Below are 22,584 nucleotides of genomic sequence, written 5' to 3' on the forward strand. Positions count from 1 at the left end.
ATATAGGACACCAACAGCACAAGGACTTTTGACTGTGTGTATCACTCAGCTTGTCTTGTTTGTGATTTCCAGACAGACTATCCGTGAGTTACTGAGATTTTTCAGTTTTTCTTTCTAAAGTGAAGCTTTATTTATATAGCACCTTTTAAAACAGTGTTTACAAAGTGCTTTACAGAAGAGAACTACACAGAAAAAAACATACATTAACATATATATATATATATATATATATATATATATATATATATATATATATATATATATATATATATTGTTACACCAGTAGATGGCAATTGAAAGTCTTTATGAGAGAGTCATTGAATGAATCATTCAACCAGGTTCATTCTTAAAGCTGACTCAGTCAGTAACAAAACAATTGACTGTCTTAATAAGTGAGTCATTGAATCATTCATTTAACCAATTTGTTCAATAAAACACAATTTATTCACAAAAACTGTGGTTTTACTTGGATCTATTTTCTTTGACAGAGCAAAAACAAAGTAACTCACAACATTATGCCTGGAAATAATGATTTCTTGAGTCATCATTTTTCAGGAGTCATGTGGCATGCTTAATTAATGACCAAGTGTGCCACACAAGTCTTGAAAAGTTAAGCCAAAGCATCTCAATTGCCTCTAAGTGGCTGGATGCAGTATATACAACCTAAACAATTAAGTTATACTTCAAATATTTTTTGAAAAGATGATTTCTGTCATTTTAGAAAGTTTTTATCACGCTGATGTTAAAGTGTTCGATCTTTAAGCGAAGTAGTCACTGAAGTTTTTTCTGGATCTTCAGGAGGACATTGGAGCTTTAACTTTAATTTCTATATTTCCAGAAGTGTTTATTTCACACCAACATAATGAGTTATTTTGATATCAAGATACTTTGAACGAAGCCAAAATAGAGTTGTATGTTTTTTAAATGATTACTTCTAAGACATAAGATAAACAAAGCACTGTTCGTTAAACAATCCTCATTTTGTCTGCGTGAGATTCTCCAGCTCTGTTGTTGTTGAGCTGTTAAAGCTCCGCCCTCTTCTGGAAAGGGGGCGGGAGCAGCAGCTCATTTGCATTTAAAGGGACACACACAAAACAGCATGTTTTTGCTCACACCCAAATAGGGGCAAATTTGACAAGCTCTTATATCTTCCAAAAATGCGAATTTTACCCCCCGGAATGTGATTTTTACTGAGGAGCAATTGGGCGGGTTTTGTTGTGAAAACCTGGCAACCCTGCTTACTACAATGGAAGAGAGTGAAGATGCATCATCTATCTTTCTTTACAGCTTTTTTAGTGGAATTCAAGCCAATATTGGGTAAAAAGTGCAAAATCAATGTCGACATGTAGTTTTCTGTGCATCTCTTTGAAACAAAATAAGACACAATTGTCTGGCTCACATTTATTATACACAGAAATTGCACACACCAGTGAGATTAACACCATTTTTATTATTTGCTGTTCCTGAGATGTTACCGAACTGTGCTACAGTACACCACAACAACCATCCGAGCGCGTCTGCAGTAGTAGATACGTGTCCCTCCAGGAGAGTTCGGCCATTTGACACTGATCGGCAGATGTACATGTATCAGTTCATCGAGGCATTGACCCTTCTGTGCTGAGCTGTACAATGGCCAGTCTGAAATGTCACTGGTGTCCATTCGGTTTCAGAACAAAAGAGCATGCTTGGCCAAGTATGAGGCATATGATGTTTGATCCTCAAACAATAGGAGATTGTACTCACTCACTTTCCTTTCATGCCAGGCTGGCGCCAATAACACCACACTAATGCAACATGGGGCATCGGACTCATGCTCTGATTGGCACCAGACAAATAATATAGTCTGAACACCACAAGTGCATTAGTGAAGGATATTTCTGTATGACGAAGAGAAACCGTGATAAAAGACCAACTTTTTGAATGCAAATGTAAATCGAGGCACATGCAGATCTAAAAATCTATATTAAATCAGATTCCCCTACGCACAGTGTTAAAATACAACACGCACAACACATTTAATTAATATAAAACATAAAAAGAAACCATGCACATTTTTATTACAATGAGCTCTTTTAAATGTTCTCAGTTTTGTCATGTTGCAAGCTTAAAAAAACAAATCAAAGTGGGTTTGATTAAGCATAAGACTTGTGTCTTTCAGTGATCATATTCGTACAGCCAATCAGAACTTCACATATCTACAAAGACCATGAAACACCATCCCAGGCCTCCGATCAGAAACATGGTCACATGCATGCTGTATATGAACAGATCATTGATGATGCCGAAGTCCAGCCGGCGGTGGCCCAGCAGCAAGAGGATGACGGACAGCTTGTACTGAAGGCGAAGGAAAATTCGCACGCTGACGTACTGCAGGCAGAAGAGGGCAGACAGCGCCACCCAGAGGAGGGAGGTAAACAGGCTGCAGCCGAAATAGAGAAGGAACCGGATGAAGCTATACATCCACCGAGACTTCAGGTACAGGTCGAAGTTGTTGTATTTGGTGCGTACGAGCTGGGCGGTGCGTGCCGGGCCACAGGCGGAGTGCATGCAGGTGGTGTGAGGGCCATGGAAGGAGCGAACCCTCCGTGGGATGGGAATGACAGGCATGGGTGGGCTTGGGAAGCCCCTGGATTCAGGAAGGCCCACTGACAGGACTCTTCCAGGAACTCCAGGGCTGCATGTTGCATAACAGGATCACCTGCAGATAGCTGAAAGTTGGACAGGTGTAAATGTGACGCTCCGGTGACCGAGCGCGTTGCCGCTCATCTTGTGGGAATCTCCATAGCACTGAAACTCTGGGGGAATAAACCACCAACAGCAAAGAAATCATAATTAGCAATTAGGGGCATAAAAAACATCCGAGTCACACGATACTGATCTCAAGATACTTTGAACAAAGCCAAAATAGAGTTGAAATTGTATGTTTTTTAAATGATTACTTCTAAGACATAAGATAAACAAAGCACTGTTCACTGGCTGCGTGAGATTCTCCAGCTTTGTTGTTGTTGAGCTGTTAAAGCTCCGCCCTCTTTTGGAAAGGGGGCGGGAGCAGCAGCTCATTTGCATTTAAAGGGACACACACAAAAATGGTGTGTTTTTGCTCACACCCAAATATTTGACAAGCTATAATAAATGATCTTGAGCTGAAACTTCACACACACATTCTGGGGACACCAGAGGGCATTATAGGTCCCCTTTAAATATATTATATTTTATTAAGTAATGCATTTTATTTTTAATTTATTAATGATAATAAATAAACATGGAAGCTCAAATGTGTGATCTTTTAGGTTTGATGCAAAATTAAACTAGTCTAAACTTTCATTTTGGGCGAACTATACACGACACATACTTTCACATTTTTGTATTGTGATATATTGTTACACCCCTATTAGTGATAGACAAATGAGTCTATTATGACTGAGTTATTCTGGCTGTATATAACACTGAATCTTGAGATAAGTTTTTATTATTTAATAATACATTATTTTTAAACTGATATATTTGTAGACAAAGGTCTCAGCTAATGAACCATATAAGGGAACCGGTTTTTCTGTAAATGTTTGTCTCTAAAAATGTATATTTATTCACTTCAGAACTTAATTTGTGTCAACTTCGTCAGACGCATTAAAAATATTTTAGATATTTTAGATAAAAGATATTTTAATTTGATCCATCCAACAACAGTGTAAAGTCTTCAATTATGCAATAATGGTGTTCAGTAAAGGAGCAAAGTGAAAAATAATACATTTTCTAAGTTTTTTTCATGGGTTAGGGTGATTATGAACAATCCAGTTCCTAAATCCCTTAATTCTCTAACCACCTTGTTAATATTAAATAATCAAACATATCATTATGTAGTTCAATTGATGCTTTAATATTTCAACACAATTAATTGAAAAAAGAATAAAATATTTATTTCAAAATTAACAAAAACCTTCACCTCATGCATGGTGTTAAATACTGACGGAGTTGACAAAGGTTCAGTTGGGGCCAAATATACAGTGAATGTAAATAGAATCATGAAACAACATTAGAAGAATTCCCCATATGCAAAAAACACATTAAATCACATTATATAGACTTTTTGAGAGCACTTGTTGAGACGGAGTTGATGTCTGACGGAGTTGACAAAACTGATTTTTTTTCCCTCCTTAACCATGTGTTGTACAGTGGATGAATTTTGTTTTCTTTCTCAGTTGTAGCTGCCTTAATAAACATCAAAAATGCCCAGATTTATCCCACAACTATTTACAGAAACCATTACACCGGGATAACAGAGTTGACATGTTAAATCTGTGACCGCAGAGACTTCAACACTGTTTGTATAAAATATAAAAAAATATAAAACTCCCAGGACTGTGTGTCCTACTGTGAGATCCACAATGAGCAGGAAAAAGGAAAGGGGTCCTCAGAGTTAAAGATGACCATGACATTGCCTGATTTATTCAGAATTATAAAAAAAATCCTGACAGAGTTGATGCATAGTGAGGACTTTGATAGGGCATTTTTTATGGAAAATATAATATAATTCAAGACTTACTTTTTGTATTGTTTGATATATTACAGATCTCTGCATTTCAATTTGTAAAAAATGTATTTTTTTTTTTTAATGTTGCATTTTTAAACACTTTGTGACCTCATGATGAGGATGGGCTAAATTACATGTGTTTCCAAGTATAGAGCATGCATTTAAAATAATATTAACAAAATTATTTAAAAATAAAAGCAATGAATGTCTAGATTTACTAGATGTAACTTTTTAAGTATTTTTATTTGTATTTTAACATAAAGAGGGCTTTTGTGTGTAGGACATGTTTAGTCCCTTATCTCAAGAATCAGTCAAGTGCAAACAGAATGTAATGTTTTCATGTGGATAGTTGTAATTTACATTTGCCTCTGTATAAATATCTGGAGCCCTGGTTAATCCCATGGTACAGAAACAGAACGATTGCCTCATTTATAAACCATGGCATTTATTTACACAGAAGAATTACAAGTTACTTCCAAGAACACCAATGCTTTACAGTAGAACAATAACATTATGATTATCATCTCATGTATTTATTCCATTGCATTTACACGGTATGCAAAATAATACAATGGGATGTCCAAAATCCAGAGTAGGCTAATACGTCTTTTGAGTGATCAAGTGTTAAAATAACCTCAGAATAATTATGTTTTATGCAAACATACAGACATACATCTTCCTAATGGTTATTCTATAAACGCAAGGCCACATTTAATGCTGTTCATCACGCAGAAAACACGTTATCACTCACCTCTCGTCACACACTTTATTTATTACATATTATATGTACATCATATGTGATTATAATTGGTATAATGGAATGACACTCACATGCGTTTATGCTGGCTTCATCTGCTGTGCTGATAATGATGTGCTGCGGCGCGGAACACGGTCTGTCGCAAAACACACAGGCCCGATGGTTGCCACGACAACAGCCGGACAATTTAAAGGCGCAGGCTGCTGGTCTTTTTGATCTCTGAATCCAGTCAGCGTCGTAAATATGTTTTTTTCTTTTAAAAGATTTACGAAAGGATTATCAGAATCCGTTCGTGATGTTTAAATTAGTGGTTACTTGTTTTAAGTCCCTTGGAATAAATATAATACATTAATACATCAAAATCTTGAACCATCAGATGGGCATTTTTCTGTCACGGTAATGATATTACAATGTAATTTGATATGTAAAGCTACTTTGAAACGATGTGTATCGCAGATTACACTAGATCTGATTAAAAAATGTTCGTTCAACTATAACCACTTGGTACTATTTTCACAAATAAGGTGTACATTTTAAAAACCAAACTGATCACACAGTCATTCTTTCAAAACATGGTCCCATGCTTTCATATATATATATATATATATATATATATATATATATATATATAGGGGGGGGGACCCCACGGTGGTGTAGTCTACGTGATACGCTGGTATATACCATGTACCCACTAGGAAAGGTCAAGGATTTGCATATACCCGCTTTAAAAAGCACAAGGATACGGATTTGGCACTCTTTAATGTGGAGTGACAGATCACTGTGGATCAAAAGAAGCGTCAGCCTGACGCGTGCGTGAACTGATCCTCTCCTCCGCTTTAGTACCATTTACAGCGCGAAATAAACATGAATGAATAACTAAAGGTATGTTAAAAGATACAGAACAGCTTACTGAAATCCATATCATGTCTCGTGTAATCGCGCTCAATCATTGTTTCAGCCGCGGAAAGACGTTAATAAAATATCTTGTAATAAACAAACGTAACGTCACATTTACCTCAGAACAAACATATTCATCATAACCATAAACTCATTAGTCAGCTAGAAAAATTACTCTAGAGAGGAGCATTTAGCTAAATATATGCACCATATTACATATTAATTATAATTTTTAATGTTCTTTAATAGCCTATGTTTGAATAAATCCATCAAGTTGACAGTCACCATTTAAATGTTTATATTTAAAAAAAGAAAAAACGAATTGGAGTAGAAATAATTTTAAAGTTAGTAGGCCTATAATAACTTTATTATTATTATTATAAAAATTTCCTTAAGTGTAATTTAAGTTTGTATACAAATAAGTTCATTTTAACCTACAATATTAATGTAGTACCAACTGATCCATGTATTTTACAGCATTAGTTGAGAAATTTTTTTTCTAGAGAAAATTTGCCAATAAATAAATAACTGATATACAGTATCCAAAATAACTGATACTGAATAGAATTGCAAGCTTGTGAATCAAAATGCATAACTATGACAGACTGACAGGAAATGATGCAAAAGATAAAACAATGTCCAAACAGGGTGATATTGTGACATACTGATAAGCCTAATCTTTCCATTATTGATAATAATAGTTGCAACCTGCACTCTTAAATGTGCATTGAAAATTGCCAGCTGAAAAACCCCTGGGAATGTGATCAGGGGGCTCCCTCCCGGAGATTTGCCAATAACCTAAACACGCCACTGTGTGTGTGTATATATATATATATTTCAGTCCACATACTCATTGTTTCAAACATAAGATTTGTAGGAGCCATAGTTACTAGTTTATTTAATTTTTTATCAATTTGTTCATTTAAATAATTCTGTTGTTGTATTTTTAATTGTTTATTTCTTTAAGCGTGTGCCCTCTATAGGTGAAATAAATATTTAAAAGGATATGCCACCCCTGACAGGAGGGGGGCGCTGGTGTAAGAGCACAGTATTTTGACTGTACACATGGAGAAAGCCTAAAAGCAGCCTTGGAGTTGTTTGTTTGTTTTATGCTACAATGCATCTTTATTTTTGATTTAATAAACTTCAGTTATCGTTTGAAACATCAACAAGCCTCTTTGGATCTATTCATGCACGTGAAATATTGCATCATCACCTCTCACAGGGACAAATGCTACAGATGCCACATTGGAAAATACACATACATAAAATCCATAATGTTTGTAGTATATCTATTCAGTGTTTTATCAAACAGTGTGATGAAGTAAACATCCATAAGGTTCTGTGCTAGAACACAGTTTGCTGCCAATACAGTAAAAGTAAAGGCTTTCCAGAAGAGTGTAGAGCACCAGTAGAGCCTTTGTGAGGTCAGGCATGCACTGATGTTGGATGAGAAGGCCTGGCTCGCAATCTCTGTTTCAGTTCTTTCAGCTATGTTTTTATGGACCTGGCTTTGTGCACTGGGGCACAGTGATGCTGGAATAGAAGAGTCTTCCCCAAACGGTTCCCACAAGCTTAGCCTTGTCCAAAATGTCTAGGTATGCTGGCGCATTAAGATTTTCCTTCACTGGAAGTAAGGAGCCAGAACAGCCGCATACTATTATCCCTTTACAGTAGGCACAATGCAGTCAGGTAACAGCATTTTGAAGCCCAAAAAATGCATCCATCCATCATTAATATAATCCATACTGATCCAGGGGGTTAATAAAGGCCTTCTGAAGCGAAGCGACAGGTTTTTGCAAGAAAAATATTCATATTAAATGTTTAAGTATAATAACTAGCATCCGGCAGACAACTGTACACATCGATTTGCGGCACAGGAGTGACTGACACATGACGATAGAGCAAAACAAAACACCATCATGAATTAGAAGTCTAAAACGAGAATTTTTAAAGAGAAATGTAGGAGGATTTCGATATAAAAGGAGCATGAGTTTGTTGCACAGCCATATTTGTTTGAACCACGAGAGGCATCTAAGCTTATGATACTCCTACATCCTGCGTCATACATCGCTTCACGAGTTACTCATTTGGTGCAAGTTGACTTGTGCAGTATGTGTATAATTATCTGGTAGAAGCTAGTTATTAATAAAGTTTTAAATATGGATATTTTTCTTACAAAAACCCATCGCTTTGCTTCAGAAGGCCTTTATTAATCTCCTGGAGCCGTATGGATTATTTTTTATGATGGATAGATGCATTTTTGGGTTTTGCGTTCACATTGTGTTAGTCTGAAATAAGATAGTTATATATATATATATATATATATATATATATATATATATATATATTATATATATATATATATATACACACACACAGTACAGTCCAAAAGTTTGGAACCACTAAGATTTTTAATGTTTTTAAAAGAAGTTTCGTCTGCTCACCAAGGCTACATTTATTTAATTAAAAATACAGTAAAAAACAGTAATATTGTGAAATATTATTACAATTTAAAATAACTGAGTACTATTTAAATATATTTGACGAAGTAATTTATTCCTGTGATGCAAAGCTGAATTTTCAGCATCATTACTCCAGTATTCAGTTTCACATGATCCTTCAGAAATCATTCTAATATGCTGATTTGCTGCTCAAGAAACATTTATGATTATTTTCAATGTTGAAAACAGTTGTGTATTTTTTTTTTTTCAGGATTCCTTGATGGATAGAAAGTTCAAAAGAACAGCATTTATCTGAAATACAAAGCTTCTGTAGCATTATACACTACCGTTCAAAAGTTTGGGGTCAGGAAGAATTTTTATTTTTTTTGAAAAGAAATTAAAGAAATGAATACTTTTATTCAGCAAGGATGCATTAAATCAATCAAAAGTGGCAGTAAAGACATTTATAATGTTACAAAAGATTAGATTTCAGATAAACACTGTTCTTTTGAACTTTCTATTCATCAAATAATCCTGAAAAAAATATTGTACACAAATATTTTGTACAATTGTACACATTAAATGTTTCTTGAGCAGCAGATCATATTAGAATGATTTCTGAAGGATCATGTGACACTGAAGACTGGAGTAATGATGCTGAAAATTCAGCTTTGATCACAGGAATAAATTACTTTGTGAAATATATTCAAATAGAAAAGTTATTTTAAATTGTAATAATATTTCACAATATTACTGTTTTTACTGTATTTTTAATTAAATAAATGTAGCCTTGGTGAGCAGACCAAACTTCTTTTAAAAACATTAAAAATCTTAGTGGTTCCAAAATTTTGAGTGGTAGTGGTATATATATATATATATATATATATATATATGTATATATATATATAATGTTCATTTGATTTGGTAAAAGCCCTATGTTACTGTAAGTAATTAAAAGATGTTCTACAGTATGTAACTTTATTTTTTATAAATATTTATGAGTTGTACTCATGACATTGTGTCAATCAGACTGATGATTTGTTTCAAATATTAGGATTATTGTTCATATTGTTCCCTAACAACAAAAGATGGTGAGTGCATCCTTATAATTTCAGATATATTGTAGTTAGGGATGTTTGTTTTCCAATGCTTACCATACATATATGGATATTAATATATATGTCCAAGATGATAAAATAAATATTAAAATAAAGAATTTGGGACAAGTGGTTATAAATGACTTCGGATGATGAACATTTCAATGGATCTTACCTGTTTTGTGTATGATCAAATCTTCACAAATTTGTTTGTGGAATATTTTCAGTCTAACTTGTAAACTATGAAACTGGAGTAGGTTTTGAATCCATTATCTGGACAACGTTTGTAACATATTGGTTTTATTTGAACTTTATACATTTGTTTCCATTTGTGAACAGTTGGAAAAAAAGTCCATTTAGATGTTAAAATTATAGATATGCACCAAAATAAGACAGTAATAAATGGCTAATATGAGTTTTTTTTTTTCACCAGTTACAAACACCATACACATTCTTAGATTATAGCCCAATATAAAAGATATATATTGTAAAGATACATTTTAGTATATAATTGTGTATATCTCTGACGGAAGGAAAGGAGGCTGGTCATTTTAGATTCATCAGAGTGTCAGCGATAAAAAAGTAGTACAGCTGCTTCAGTTATCTCTTTGGAAGCACTCCATCCAGAATTAGTACCATAGCCACCCCAGTCCAAACTCGTGAAGTCCCCACACTGTACAGGGAATCCCTCAGGAAAGTGTCCTCCTCCACCAATACAGAACTGCAAAAACATGAGTACATTAATAACACCATATGCATTTCTTCATATAGCATTGGTGCAGTCGATTTATTTCTGTTGTAAGTGTACTGCTGTAAATGAATTTCCTCTTCATTTATACAATGACGCATGAATAACAGCCGGTGGTGATCAACAGCACATCACAAATGCTGTTCATAAACCCTGTTGTTCAAACTGAGCATCAGAATGGGAAAGAAATGTAATTCAAGTGACTTTGAACGTGGCATGGTTGTAAATAATCCATGAAATCTGTTTAACTCACATGTTCAGTGTGACAAGCGGTTGGTTTAACGCCCGAACAAATAGCCATGGCTGCCTTTTCAGTATTGAAAACTCTGAATGCGATGAATCCAGGCTCAAATATTACTAAAAAAAGCACAGAATATATAAGTGATGATGATCTGGCATGAAAGGTCCATGCTCATATGACATTTATTAAAGTGATTGGATGCTTTGTAAATAATACACTATCTACTTTCTTTAAAAATATTTGAAAAATATTGGCTCAAGAGGTATTGCAGTACATCTTGAATTAGGTCCATATAGATTTTTGGTAGAATCTGCACTTCCAGTATCATACACGATTGGAATAACAGGTCCATTATCAATGAGGCATGTCCCGATTCCAAACCTCACAGGGAATTTCTGGGAAAATGAAGATAAAAATTTGTTTTATTATTTATACTATGATTATTATTTTTTATTTCACAAAAAAATTGTGGCCTTCGCCTATAATTTCTGTGAATGTTTCAAACTCAAAACCAATATTAAAGTTTATCTGACCGTAAATAATTTGAAAAGGTTTCCTCCATGGAGAGTTAAGAAGTGATTTTCAGTGTGGTATCTCAGGATGGAGGCAGCGGTCCAGTGTTCCAAATCCATATTATTAGGAACATGCCACACAGACACATCCTGTGCTGCAATGTCAAAGTATCCAGGATTCTGTCAAATCAAGGCATATTTATTTATATAGTGCTTTATAAATTGCAGATTGTTTCAAAGCAGCTTTACAATAATAAAAGGAAAATAGGAAATAGTGGTGTATTAGAGGTAAAAAAAATTATATAAATACTGTTCAGTTTCTCACACAAACCGATCGTTTTGTGTCTTAAAACATCAATGTGTCGTCCCGAGCCGCAGGGTTTAATTTGGATTTGTCTGTGCATGTTTTTTTTCCCATTGACACGCATTATACGACTGACAGACCGCAATGGTTGGAGTTACAAAATCATAATTTGTGTTCTGCTGAAGAAACAAAGTCACCTACATCTTGGATGCGTTGGGGGTAAGCAGATAAACATCAAATTTTCATTTTTGGGTGAACTAGATGTGCATGTGTACATGTTCTCGCATGCAGAAGATAAACAGAACACATGCTGTTGGATCGTGGCATTGGCTAAAAGTTTTGTTCATGAGATATACTACAATGACAATGGCGGGAGGATATAAAAAACAGACAGCACTGCTATCTGTGTGCTGTGCGACGCTCGTTTTTTTCCAGGTGTGCCTATGTCGCGGCAAGATGAAAACATCTCAACTTTTCAGAATGCCACTGCAGGTCATGTGACAAAAAGCCAACCGATCAGCTTTGGCCTTTCTGTAACAACATCAAAAGCTCAGCCGAACAGCTGATCATAGCTGTACACGGCGGGTTTTTATTTCTCATCTCCATACATATATCTAGTAGTAAAGCTAACGCAAGGGCTAGAAATCAATTAATCCTTTGCTGATACTTTCTTGTCATTGTGGAGAGCGCAGTTCGTGGTTGCATAGCAACGCCACCCAAGCGCAAGCTCTTTGGAAAGAAGGAGAAAGCGGGGCAGCAGCGCTTTCCATGCGTTTTTAGATGCAATATGTGAACGGCCCCTAAGCAGAGTTTTTATTCTCCCAATAAGGCAGCATCCATTTAATAATTTTAATAAATATAATAATTTACACTCTATGATATTATTGCATTCTGCTAATGTACAAAAATACTGAGGTGCAAATAGTATCTGCCAATATAAAGTATAGATAGCATCTAATTACTATTTGCTCTTGTTGCAAAGAACTAATACTTTTACATGGTGTAAATAGAATCTATTGCTATTTCCACCTAATGTGAATAGCATATCGCTAAGGAAATGCTGCTATTGTCACTTAGTGTAGAATATATTGCTATTTTCACTTAGTGTAAATAGAGTGCCCCAGGGATGACGCGTTTTTGTAGGCAAAACCCGGAAGAGAGTTCGAATTTTAGGACTTCCGGTTCCAACGCCGTGAAGTCTATGGGTTTTTTGAATGGGTTTTTGCTACATCGCCTGAAATAAGGTTTGTGGTTAACAAAGCCTCTAAATACTTTCACGTTTTGATCTATGACATAAAACACACCAGTTATAACCCACTTGTGATTTTTTTAACTTTTACTGTGTCTTCAAATCGGCGGTTGCTTACAAATTGCTAAAAGGAACTACTTCCTTTGGCGGGGACTTTAGACGTCATCAAGACAAACAGGACATTTGGACAGCATTTCTCATGAAAAAGTGGATAAGTATTCATACACAGAGCAGATCATAATCAGCGAGCATGTTTTTAAATAGAGTTGTTTTCTAAATAAAGTTTTAGGACGCTTGGTGGTGACGACGTTGATCCGCGACCATGGTGTGCTGTAGTCTGTTTATAGCCTACTGTTAGCCTTTTATATCTGACGACTTTATTTAGGCTTCAAAATCTATAAATGTTGAGTTAACTTGTAAAAATGATCTTAAACGTGTAAGTGTCATAACCCTTTGTTAAACACAGAGCTTATTTTCTGCGATTTTCCAAAAGTCTATGGGAAAAATGAATAGGCTTGCAGTCGAGGGAACCCGTACCTTATAATCATCACTTGTAGCGGCCTCTACAGTTCCAAATGTGACTCTGTTCTCCCATGTCCCTTCACCACTAGGACGTTTTTCGTTGCTGCCCTGCTCACTAGACCAGCGATCACCAACAGTACACTTTCCATACATGTTGTTTTCATGAACGCTGGCCACGAGCGTCCAGCCGCCACCCGCAGTGGTCATATCACAGAACGTCTGGTAGAGGACTCCGCTTGAAGAGATCAGATAGTACAGGCCATCTGAGTGAACAGAAGCATTGGGTCAGCTAAATGGAGATGTTGTTTAAGATGGAAAATGAACATAAAAAGAGCGTACCATCATGAACCTGATACTTGTCACGAATTTCTTTGCAACTTCGAGCAACATATTTAATTCTGCCCAGAAGTTTTCCAATCTCAGGGTTGTCACCGATATTAACAGATGGTGCTTCTTGATTTGCTACAATGTAAAACATAAAGACTGTGAAATATATTGTGGAAAAATAAGAAAATGGGATTTTCAAAGTATAAAGATAATACATTTCAATCCAAACTAATTATTAAACTTACTTAGTGCAGCCTCACAGAACCATAAATTCAGCGAGAGGCTGAGAAGGATCCATGAAAACATTTTTGTACTCTGCAAAGTTATTCACAATCACACATTAAGCACATTTTTCTTTTATCACACTCTAAAAACTTTTACTATGATTTACTCAATTTTTTTTTTTTTTGGTGAAACATTTTTACACTTAAAAATATTGAGTAAAATTGAAAAAAGCAGTGAAATCAATTACATATACTATATGAAGAGTAAATGTAAATAAAAAAAATCAAGTAGATCTGAGTAACTGCATTTGGTACAGAAAATAATAGATTGGAAACGTTTAAAAAACAATTATGAGTAATATTAACTTTTTAAATATTTAACTTTTTTTTTGTCGATAAGGACAGCAATACAGCATATTTTATACTGTTTTAACATGTACACAATATGGAGGCCTACATTTAAACTCATATAACAAACATTTCAGAAGTAAAATGTAAACATTTAAAAGTAATTCAAGTGAAATCAACCGGTCTGTTATCCCATTTCCACCGTATCAGCGCTGGTTCTCGTGCCTGAGGTAACGTTAACTCAGTTTTGAGAACATTTTATCATCCAAATTAAATATATTAATTATCTTCAGGAATAAAGTCATGATGTGTCTTTTTTAATGCATCAGGCGTTTCATTCACACAAAGACAGACCCGACACTCGTTTAGATGACTCATATTGCGTCCCTGTGTGTTGTTTTGCATTAAATAAAATGATTTAAAGCACAGTAATGATTTTATAGATCAAATATAACTTAAACAAACCTTAATTTTACAGCGGAAATGCACCAGTTCTGCGACGCTGAGAAGAGACTGAAGAGAATTTAAACAGCCCGCGCTCACTCTCAACCGTTGAGTTCTCCTCACGTGGGAGGGTGGGGGACGGCATTGTTTTAAGTGAGTAAATTAGTAAATTTTCTTTTTTTTTTTTTAATGTGCGTGAAACTGTGAAAGATGAATAATATTGCTGTGAATTAAGTAATATTTATGGTTCTTGAAACAGATCAGTTTAATTCTCCATACTCAAATATTCTGATAGAAATTTCACAAATATATTTTTGAAAACTAATTTGTCAGTCAAATACAAAATTCTAAAAATAACTGTACATTTTAGACAATTTGTTTTGGGATTTTTATACAATTATTTTGGTATATTCAACCCAAACCATCAAGTAAATTAAATAAAAGTCCCTTTAAGAGAAGTCATTTCACTCGGCGGCCATCTTTGAAACGCCTCTCGGGCATCCAAGCCATAGACAGTAAAAGAAATGGACACAGCGACCCCATTGGAACTCAATTGAGTCAAGTGAAGCCCATTTTTAGCGAATTTTAGCACTTCCGCTTCTGACGCGCAGACTCACACTAAGCTTGATGACGTCCGCAACCTGTCTGACAGATGTCTTCTAGTAGCTGTGCGTACAAACTGCCATCGTTAATCTTGCAGAGACGGCGAGCTTGAGCGGGGAGTTCTTTGGCGTGAGTGAGCAGGAGTAAGTATTCTGATTAATTATTTTGTATAGTATTTTAAAATATAACGCCAGTACGCCATATTAAGATAATCTCCCCGATTGCCTGCGAGTTTCTCCTCCTGTCTGTACGGTAATTTCGCTACTGTGCGACAGAGAGTCGAGTGGTTATGACGCAATCGTTAGCTTATTTTTACAAAAACTGTTTCTACGGGGCCATAATGTAACATAGAAGGTAATGGAGCCCTTTATACATTGTTGTGTATCTTTGGAAATAAATAATGGACAAATGGAGTCTTTAAACGCCTCAGATGTAAAGTTATTCACTGTCAAAGTGACGCCAAAATGAATGGGAGTCAATGGGGATGCTAACGCAAGTGAAGTTCTGCTACAAGATGGCGGCACCCGGCCGACTTCAACTTCCGGTCGACTTCCTTGGGCACTGATCCAAGCAAAGAATAACAAGAAGCGACAGTCAATAGATCGTTCCATTGCATGAATTTTCTAAAGTATTAGAGAGAGAGAGAGAGAGAGAGAGAGAGTAGGCTATTACCTGTGTCTGGTATATTGCATTACATTCATTCATCAAGTCGATGTCCATAATATTATATCCTTTAAACAAGTCCGTTTGAATGTCCGCTGAGGTAAGCGATCTTTGTTTTTGTTCTTTTTTTTAGCTTTGGGAATTTTCCATCCACAACACCACAGCGCTAAAACAACTTCCTTTTGCAAAAGTTCCTTTCAATTTAAAAGTCTCTTGTGACTCACTGACTAATTCTCCTGTAAAGTGTTGCCGCCATCTAATGGCGTATTAATGTAATGTTCACTCAATCCATATTACTTAATGGACATATTTATATAAAATAATATTTATTGAACAACATATAAACACAATTGTACAGTTCAGTCAAACATAAAGCACTAGTTATTTTAAAAAAAAATAGGTCACCATTTACGCTGGTATGTGGGTTTTACAAATATTTAACGAATGAAAATGATTTTAAAGAGCTTGTGACAAAACCTCCTAGCTCCATTGGATCCTCAAACTGTCAATCAAGCCTAATTAATCTGCCTCACCTCCTGAATGAAGTGCGCACGCAGTTTGGACATCTCTGTGCAATGCAAAGGTAAATAAAAGATCTGATGTTTGAAAAAAAAATTGTAAAGCGTTTTCTTTACTCAAAAAAACATATGTTTATAAAGTTTAATGTTTTACATATTTGAAGCGGAGAAGAGTCTGATATGTCCCGTCTAGTTGTAGTCACTGTAAAAATGCTATATAAGGATGTAACGTAACGTTTATTATCATCAAATTTAATATAGCACATTTTGACTTGCTCTGTAACAAATAATAGATTAATAAGACCAAAGATTGCCCGTTCTATGTACTCAAATTGAATTATGTCTCGAGTTTAACCACTATAAGAGCCAGCGGCAAATCCCCGAGGCACTGGCCGAGATGAAGCTGTTCTCGGCGGTTACAGAATCACTGAACGGCCGCTGACGCACGCGAGATCGCATCTCCGAAAACGTCAAAAACAAATTGTAAAATAGGCGCTGTTATTAAATATGAGTCACATATTTCAGGTCTAAACAACTACATTCTCGCCTAAACTATTAAAACTACAGTTTGTGGTACAAGAAGTAGTATATGTAAAAATTACGGTTGATTTGATCGGCCGCCATGACGGTCACTTCAAGCGGAGTGATACAAAAGGTGAAAAGGCAGTAGGAGTGCTGTTATCACTGAAATATCGCATGGCTATCAGCCAATCAGATTCGAGAACCAGACAGATCTGTTGTATAAATGAATATAACAGCTTGATTTTGCAGTGTTGTCTAATGTTCGTTAAAGCAAAAGTGTCCAAAAGTGGGAATTGTGTGATAACGGACACATCAATGCATCATGTATTATAAGATCATTTTGTTTGTAGCGTGATCCATTAAAACGTATAATATAGCCTATTTCAATTAAGACCTACTATTACTCCAGAAGGTCTGAAATATATTGTTCGCTGCAAACATGATAATCTTAAATTTAGTAATTATTAATTTACTATTAATAAATGTGTATAAATTTGCATAAAGTTGCATAAAATGGAAATACTCAATAAAGTAGGCTAACTACGTTACCTCAGATGGTTGAATGGTTGGATTCCACAGCTGGTAAAATAAAACATAAGACAATACAAGTTATACAACATTTACTGTAAGAGCCATACAATTTACTGCTGACAAATAAAAAAAACTGTTCTATTGCGCTTCTGATTTGGCAGTGAAATTCGTAAGATGTGAAGGATTCAGTTAGTATTTTCACCCCATAATGGAGGCCGCGCTACCGGAGCGCCATCTAGTGGTTGTTACCCAAAAAGTATCAAAATGTCGCCTCTTGGGTTTTTGTCCAAGTGCAGCTCCTACCTTTTTGAATGGGGAAACATCAAATTCTCCAAAACTGTTCACTAACTGTAAGCTTACGATTACATTTCAAAAACACTAAAGAAATCTGACAACAACAGTCTCATAAAGTTTGTGTCTTATGTTCAAATAGCTTTGAAATAGCTTGTTTTTCATGCAAGACCAGCCAATGCACATGCGCAGTCATTCTTTAATAGGAGTGCATCGCCTTTCGATGGTATTCAGAGATTTTATTACGTTAATAAAGTTAATTATTACTGTGATATTTAGAGTGCAGATAGTGGCAAAGCTTCATCGCTGTTCTCTTCCCTGCTTACAGTTTTTCTCACTTTCATATACCTTTCTCTGATCGCAACTAATCAAAACTTCTTGTTCAAGAAGTTATCACCACCTGTGCATACCATAAAAGCAATTTCTCATTCATTTGAACAAATTTGCCATGCAATGCTGTGGTAGCCTAATTGATTATGTTCAATAATCATAAAAATCACTGGTTTCCAAATGCTTGATTCGAGAAACTGTAACACAAATACAGTGTTTGGGTGTAGCGGTCCTGCCCGTGAACGCGCAGCTTGTTTAGGCTACTTTCACTTTTAAATTTAAATTTATTTCGCAACCAGAAGTAGATTAAAAGTATCATCTGCTTAGTTCACTTAATTTATTTTCTTACATTTAATTTGTATGGATGAAGAATTCTTACGTTTGTTGTCCGTGTTCCTCTTCTCACTGCAGAGACTTCAAGAATCTGGGCAAGTCAGAGAATGCGCGTGCCCGTTTAAACTTACTCGTGTTTTTGTTGTTATTGTTTTTTAGAATGTGTTTGAATAAATTATTTTTTTTTTGTGATATTACTTAGGCCTACGTAACATTAATATGCATTTTAGTTTGTCCATCGAGTTTTTTTTTTTTTGACAAAAAAAAAGGCAAAAAAAAAAAAAACTCCAGCAGGAAGTGATACATTTTCAAATCATATAATGTATAAACTTAACATTTACAAAACATTCACATTTGATTGTGAGTAGTGATTGTGATCATACACAAAATACATAGCAATTACTGTAGGATCTTTTGAAACATTCATCATAATTGTCACACACATTCTTTTCCCAAATTCTTTATTTTTAATTGTTTATTTTATTATTTTGGACAATAAAAGAAGGGTAAAAATTGCAGTAAACCATCCTGGATATGGATTTAAAAACTATCACTTAAACAACAAAAAATGTTTTCATCAATTACAAACATCTTAACACATTTAGCTAAAATTCTCACCGAACAAATGTCACTTATTCTTTACAGACCAATATAAAATGATATATCTTGAAATATATAATTGTGCATGTAACAATGAGATGTTTAAGGGTTAGTTCACCCAAAAATAAAAATCCTGTCATTAATTACTCACCCTCATGTCGTTCCACACCCGTAAGACCTTCATTCATCTTCAGAACACAAATTAAGATATTTTTGATGAAATCCAAGAGGTATATGACTCGTCCATAGACAGCAATATAATCAACACCTTAAGGTCCAGAAAGGTACTAAAGACATCGTTAAAACAGTCATGTGACTGCAGTGGTTCAACCTTAATGTTATGAAGAGACAAGAATACTTTTTGTGTGCAAAAACAAAACCAAAATAACGACTTTATTCAACAATATCTTCCCTGTCATTATCTTACGCAGGTGACGCAGTGAAGGCTTCCGTGTTTACGGCCGGCTCAGTATTGGCCAAAGCTGGTCACGTGACCATCATTACGAATGCGTGTGATGCTGATGCAGGAGCCGGCCATTACTAAGCCGGCGTTCTGACGTAGAACCTGGAAGCGCTGGACGTAAACAACGTATGAGAATGACACAGAAGAGAAGATATTGTTGAATAAAGTCATTGTTTTTGTGCACAAAAAGTATTCTTGTCTCTTCATAACATTAAGTTTGAACCACTGCAGTCACATGACTGTTTTAACAATGTCTTTAGTACCTTTCTGGACCTTGAAAGTGTTGATTATATCAACATATATCTTATATCTGTCTATGGACGAGTCTCTCAGATTTCATCAAAAATATCTTAATTTGTGTTCTGAAGATGAACAAAGGTCTTACGTGTGTGGAACGACATGGTGATTAATTAATGACTGAATTTTTAATTTTGTGAGTGTGTATGTGAATGTGAATGCATGTGTGTGTGTGAGTTTGTATGTGAGTGCGAGTGTGTGTGTGTGTATAATGAGTGTGTGTGTGTGTGTGTAATGAGTGTGTTTTTGTGACATATCAGGACACAAATGTGTATAATGTCATAGGTATTACAAGAAGAGGTGACTTATGAGGACATTACTCCATGTCTCCACTTTTCAAAAGGCTTATAAATCACACAGAATGAGTTTTTGTGAGAAAGTAAAAGTGTTTCCTGTAATGGTTAGGTTTAGGGGTAGGGGTAGTGTAGGGGGAGAGAAAGTACAGTTTGTACAGTATAAAAACCATTACGCCTATAGAATGACCCCACAATTCACAAAAACGAACGTTAGTGTGTGTGTGTGAGTGTGTGTGTCGCCCTCATAAAGTTGTTTTGACCTCTCTCTAAGTTTTCCAGCACACCGCAGCTCTGAGCGTCTGCAGATTTATGGTGTGACTGTACTACTGCATCCTGCCTATTTGTCAGATGGAGCAGCACATCTCACAGAAGATAAATCATTAAGGGAGGCGCTTTAAAAAGAGTTTATTATGATCGTTAATGGGGCGCCCGATCACTTTGTGCAAGATTTAAAGACATATTATGCAAAATCTGAAAAACAAACCTTATAATACTTAATCAAACATGCATAAAGCCGTCAGCAGGGCTAAATAAATTCTCCCAATTAACTTGCTTTAAGAGATTGTGATTGCTTTTACTAATTTAATCAACAGTGTCATAATTTCAGTGGCATAATTTCAGTCAGGGTTGATGATGAGCTTTCTGTGGATACGGAGGGAATTTGTGATGAGACGGTATCTTTAACAACATACTCTTCCGTGAGTCTGTTGAAGCTTTCAGAGACAACTCACTAGAGTTTATTCAACATTTTATGGTTTGCTTCTGCTTATAATTGCATAATATTATGATTATTAGTCATCGGCTGTGTTCAAATTCATGCCCAAGTGTTGACGAATTATTTTTGGAGGCCAAAACCTGGAAACAAGTTGCATTTTTGCACTTCCACTTCCATCCCAGATAACACGGAACATTCTGGCAAGGTTCTGAACAAACGTTTATAGAACGTTCATTCAAAGTTATCTGGTTCTTAATAATGTTCTCAAAATGTTAGCACAAAAACATTACAGTATTTATTGTTCATGTTTTTTCTGAAACATTTTAGTCAAACACTCATCAAACATTTGTTATTGTTTCTACTTGTTTCAGAATGTTCAGAAAACATTCATTTATTTATTAGCATAATATTTGCATAATGATAAAATAGAATGTTTCCTTAACATTTGGATAAACAAAAACTTAATTTTAAACGTTCAGAGAAAATTCAGAAATAACATTTTCAACTTAATGGGAATGTTGGCAAAACATTTTTAGATCATATTTTTGTTAGCTGTCCTGAAGTTAATGTTTTTTTTTTTTTTTTTTGGTTAAATGCCGAAATAAGGTCTGTGTTGAACACAAATTTAAGATATTTTCAAGTTTTATTCTGCGACATAAAATATATCAGTAATTGTTATTTAAAAGCTTTACCTCATCTTGAAAAAAAGGTGTTTGAAAAAAAGTGTCTAAATGGGGCTACACAGATTATATCATCATTACACCGAACAGATAAACTCATCTACTCACTATAATCATTTTCACAGTTTATAATCGAGCTCTTGTAAACTATTGTAACTCAATCTTTCAAGGAAAATGTTTGACCCCGTGTCTGAAATCACCGCTATATCCTTAAATAGGGCACTATTTGAGAGAAAAGCATTTGTAGTGGTGTCTGAAACCTTAGGTTGGCATTATCGAGTGCACTCATTCAATCCCACAATGCACTGCAATAACGAGTGTACAAATGATGCAAGCTTAACACCTAGCGAATACGGTCCATGTATCATCCAAATGCCAACCTCCTGCCGTCTCTCTTGGAGCCACCATGGAAGTGACTTAAACTGCAATTCATCGACTGGCCACTAGAGACAGACTCCAAAAGGAAGTAAAATATGTATCTCGCCCATGTTAAAATGCCCAACTTTACAGCAGAAAAAAATGTACGAAAAGTGATTTGGTCTATATAGCTGATTTTGCCCTCTGAGGCGGGTGAATTTTTTTATAACTCATCCGTTTAAATTATATTAAGCCTTAAAGTTCTGCATAATCAAGGGCGTGGCCAGTTGAGTGACAGGTGATTGCACTGATGTCACGTCACCTCAGCTAATTCCAGCCGCTGAATTTGGCATCTCTGCCGTGTTTGTGCTTTTTTCGGGATTATTTTATACAATTAGCAAATAATATGGCTTGCTGTGCGGTTATATGTTCGAGACAGATGTGCGTCTGTGTAGATGTGCACATATGCGGAAGATAAACAGAACACACTTTGATGGATCGTGGCATTGGCTAAAAGTCTGTCAGATTTACTATAATAACAATGGCTAGAGAATAAACCTCTTAAGACACAAAATCCGACAGCACTGCTTGGATATTATCACTAAAACTGCTGCACTATTTTGAAAAATAAACATTGGAAGTGGGCTTATTTGTTTGTGATCGTATAGCCTACAGTTTTACAACATAAACGCTGCTCAGATTGCTTAACTTCTTCGTTCAGAAGAAATGGATGCAAACAA

General features: G+C 35.3%; 2 protein-coding genes across 3 annotated transcripts; both read right to left on the bottom strand.

Moving 5' to 3' along the window:
- Positions 1–1,394: 1,394 nt before the first annotated feature.
- Positions 1,395–5,427, bottom strand: LOC137034648 (transmembrane protein 250). Its single transcript, XM_067407743.1, has 2 exons — positions 5,363–5,427; positions 1,395–2,795 (listed from the first exon to the last, which is right to left on the bottom strand). The coding sequence occupies exon 2, from the start codon at positions 2,605–2,607 to the stop codon at positions 2,188–2,190; it is 420 nt and encodes a 139-aa protein (XP_067263844.1). The 5' UTR covers positions 2,608–2,795; positions 5,363–5,427; the 3' UTR covers positions 1,395–2,187.
- Positions 5,428–10,009: 4,582 nt separating this feature from the next.
- LOC137034101 (intelectin-like) lies at positions 10,010–18,563 on the bottom strand. Of its 2 annotated transcripts, none has more exons than XM_067406715.1 (9): positions 18,483–18,563; positions 17,501–17,530; positions 13,875–13,944; positions 13,642–13,764; positions 13,318–13,565; positions 11,249–11,407; positions 10,990–11,110; positions 10,728–10,831; positions 10,010–10,447 (listed from the first exon to the last, which is right to left on the bottom strand). In XM_067406715.1, the coding sequence occupies exons 3-9, from the start codon at positions 13,933–13,935 to the stop codon at positions 10,295–10,297; spliced, it is 969 nt and encodes a 322-aa protein (XP_067262816.1). In that variant the 5' UTR covers positions 13,936–13,944; positions 17,501–17,530; positions 18,483–18,563; the 3' UTR covers positions 10,010–10,294. The 2 variants fall into 2 exon arrangements, with proteins under 2 accessions (XP_067262816.1, XP_067262817.1); XM_067406716.1 differs by having other exon boundaries at positions 18,453–18,550.
- Positions 18,564–22,584: the final 4,021 nt, after the last annotated feature.

Source organism: Chanodichthys erythropterus, chromosome 13, assembly GCF_024489055.1.
Source record: "Chanodichthys erythropterus isolate Z2021 chromosome 13, ASM2448905v1, whole genome shotgun sequence".
NCBI classification, from domain to species: Eukaryota; Metazoa; Chordata; class Actinopteri; order Cypriniformes; family Xenocyprididae; genus Chanodichthys; species Chanodichthys erythropterus.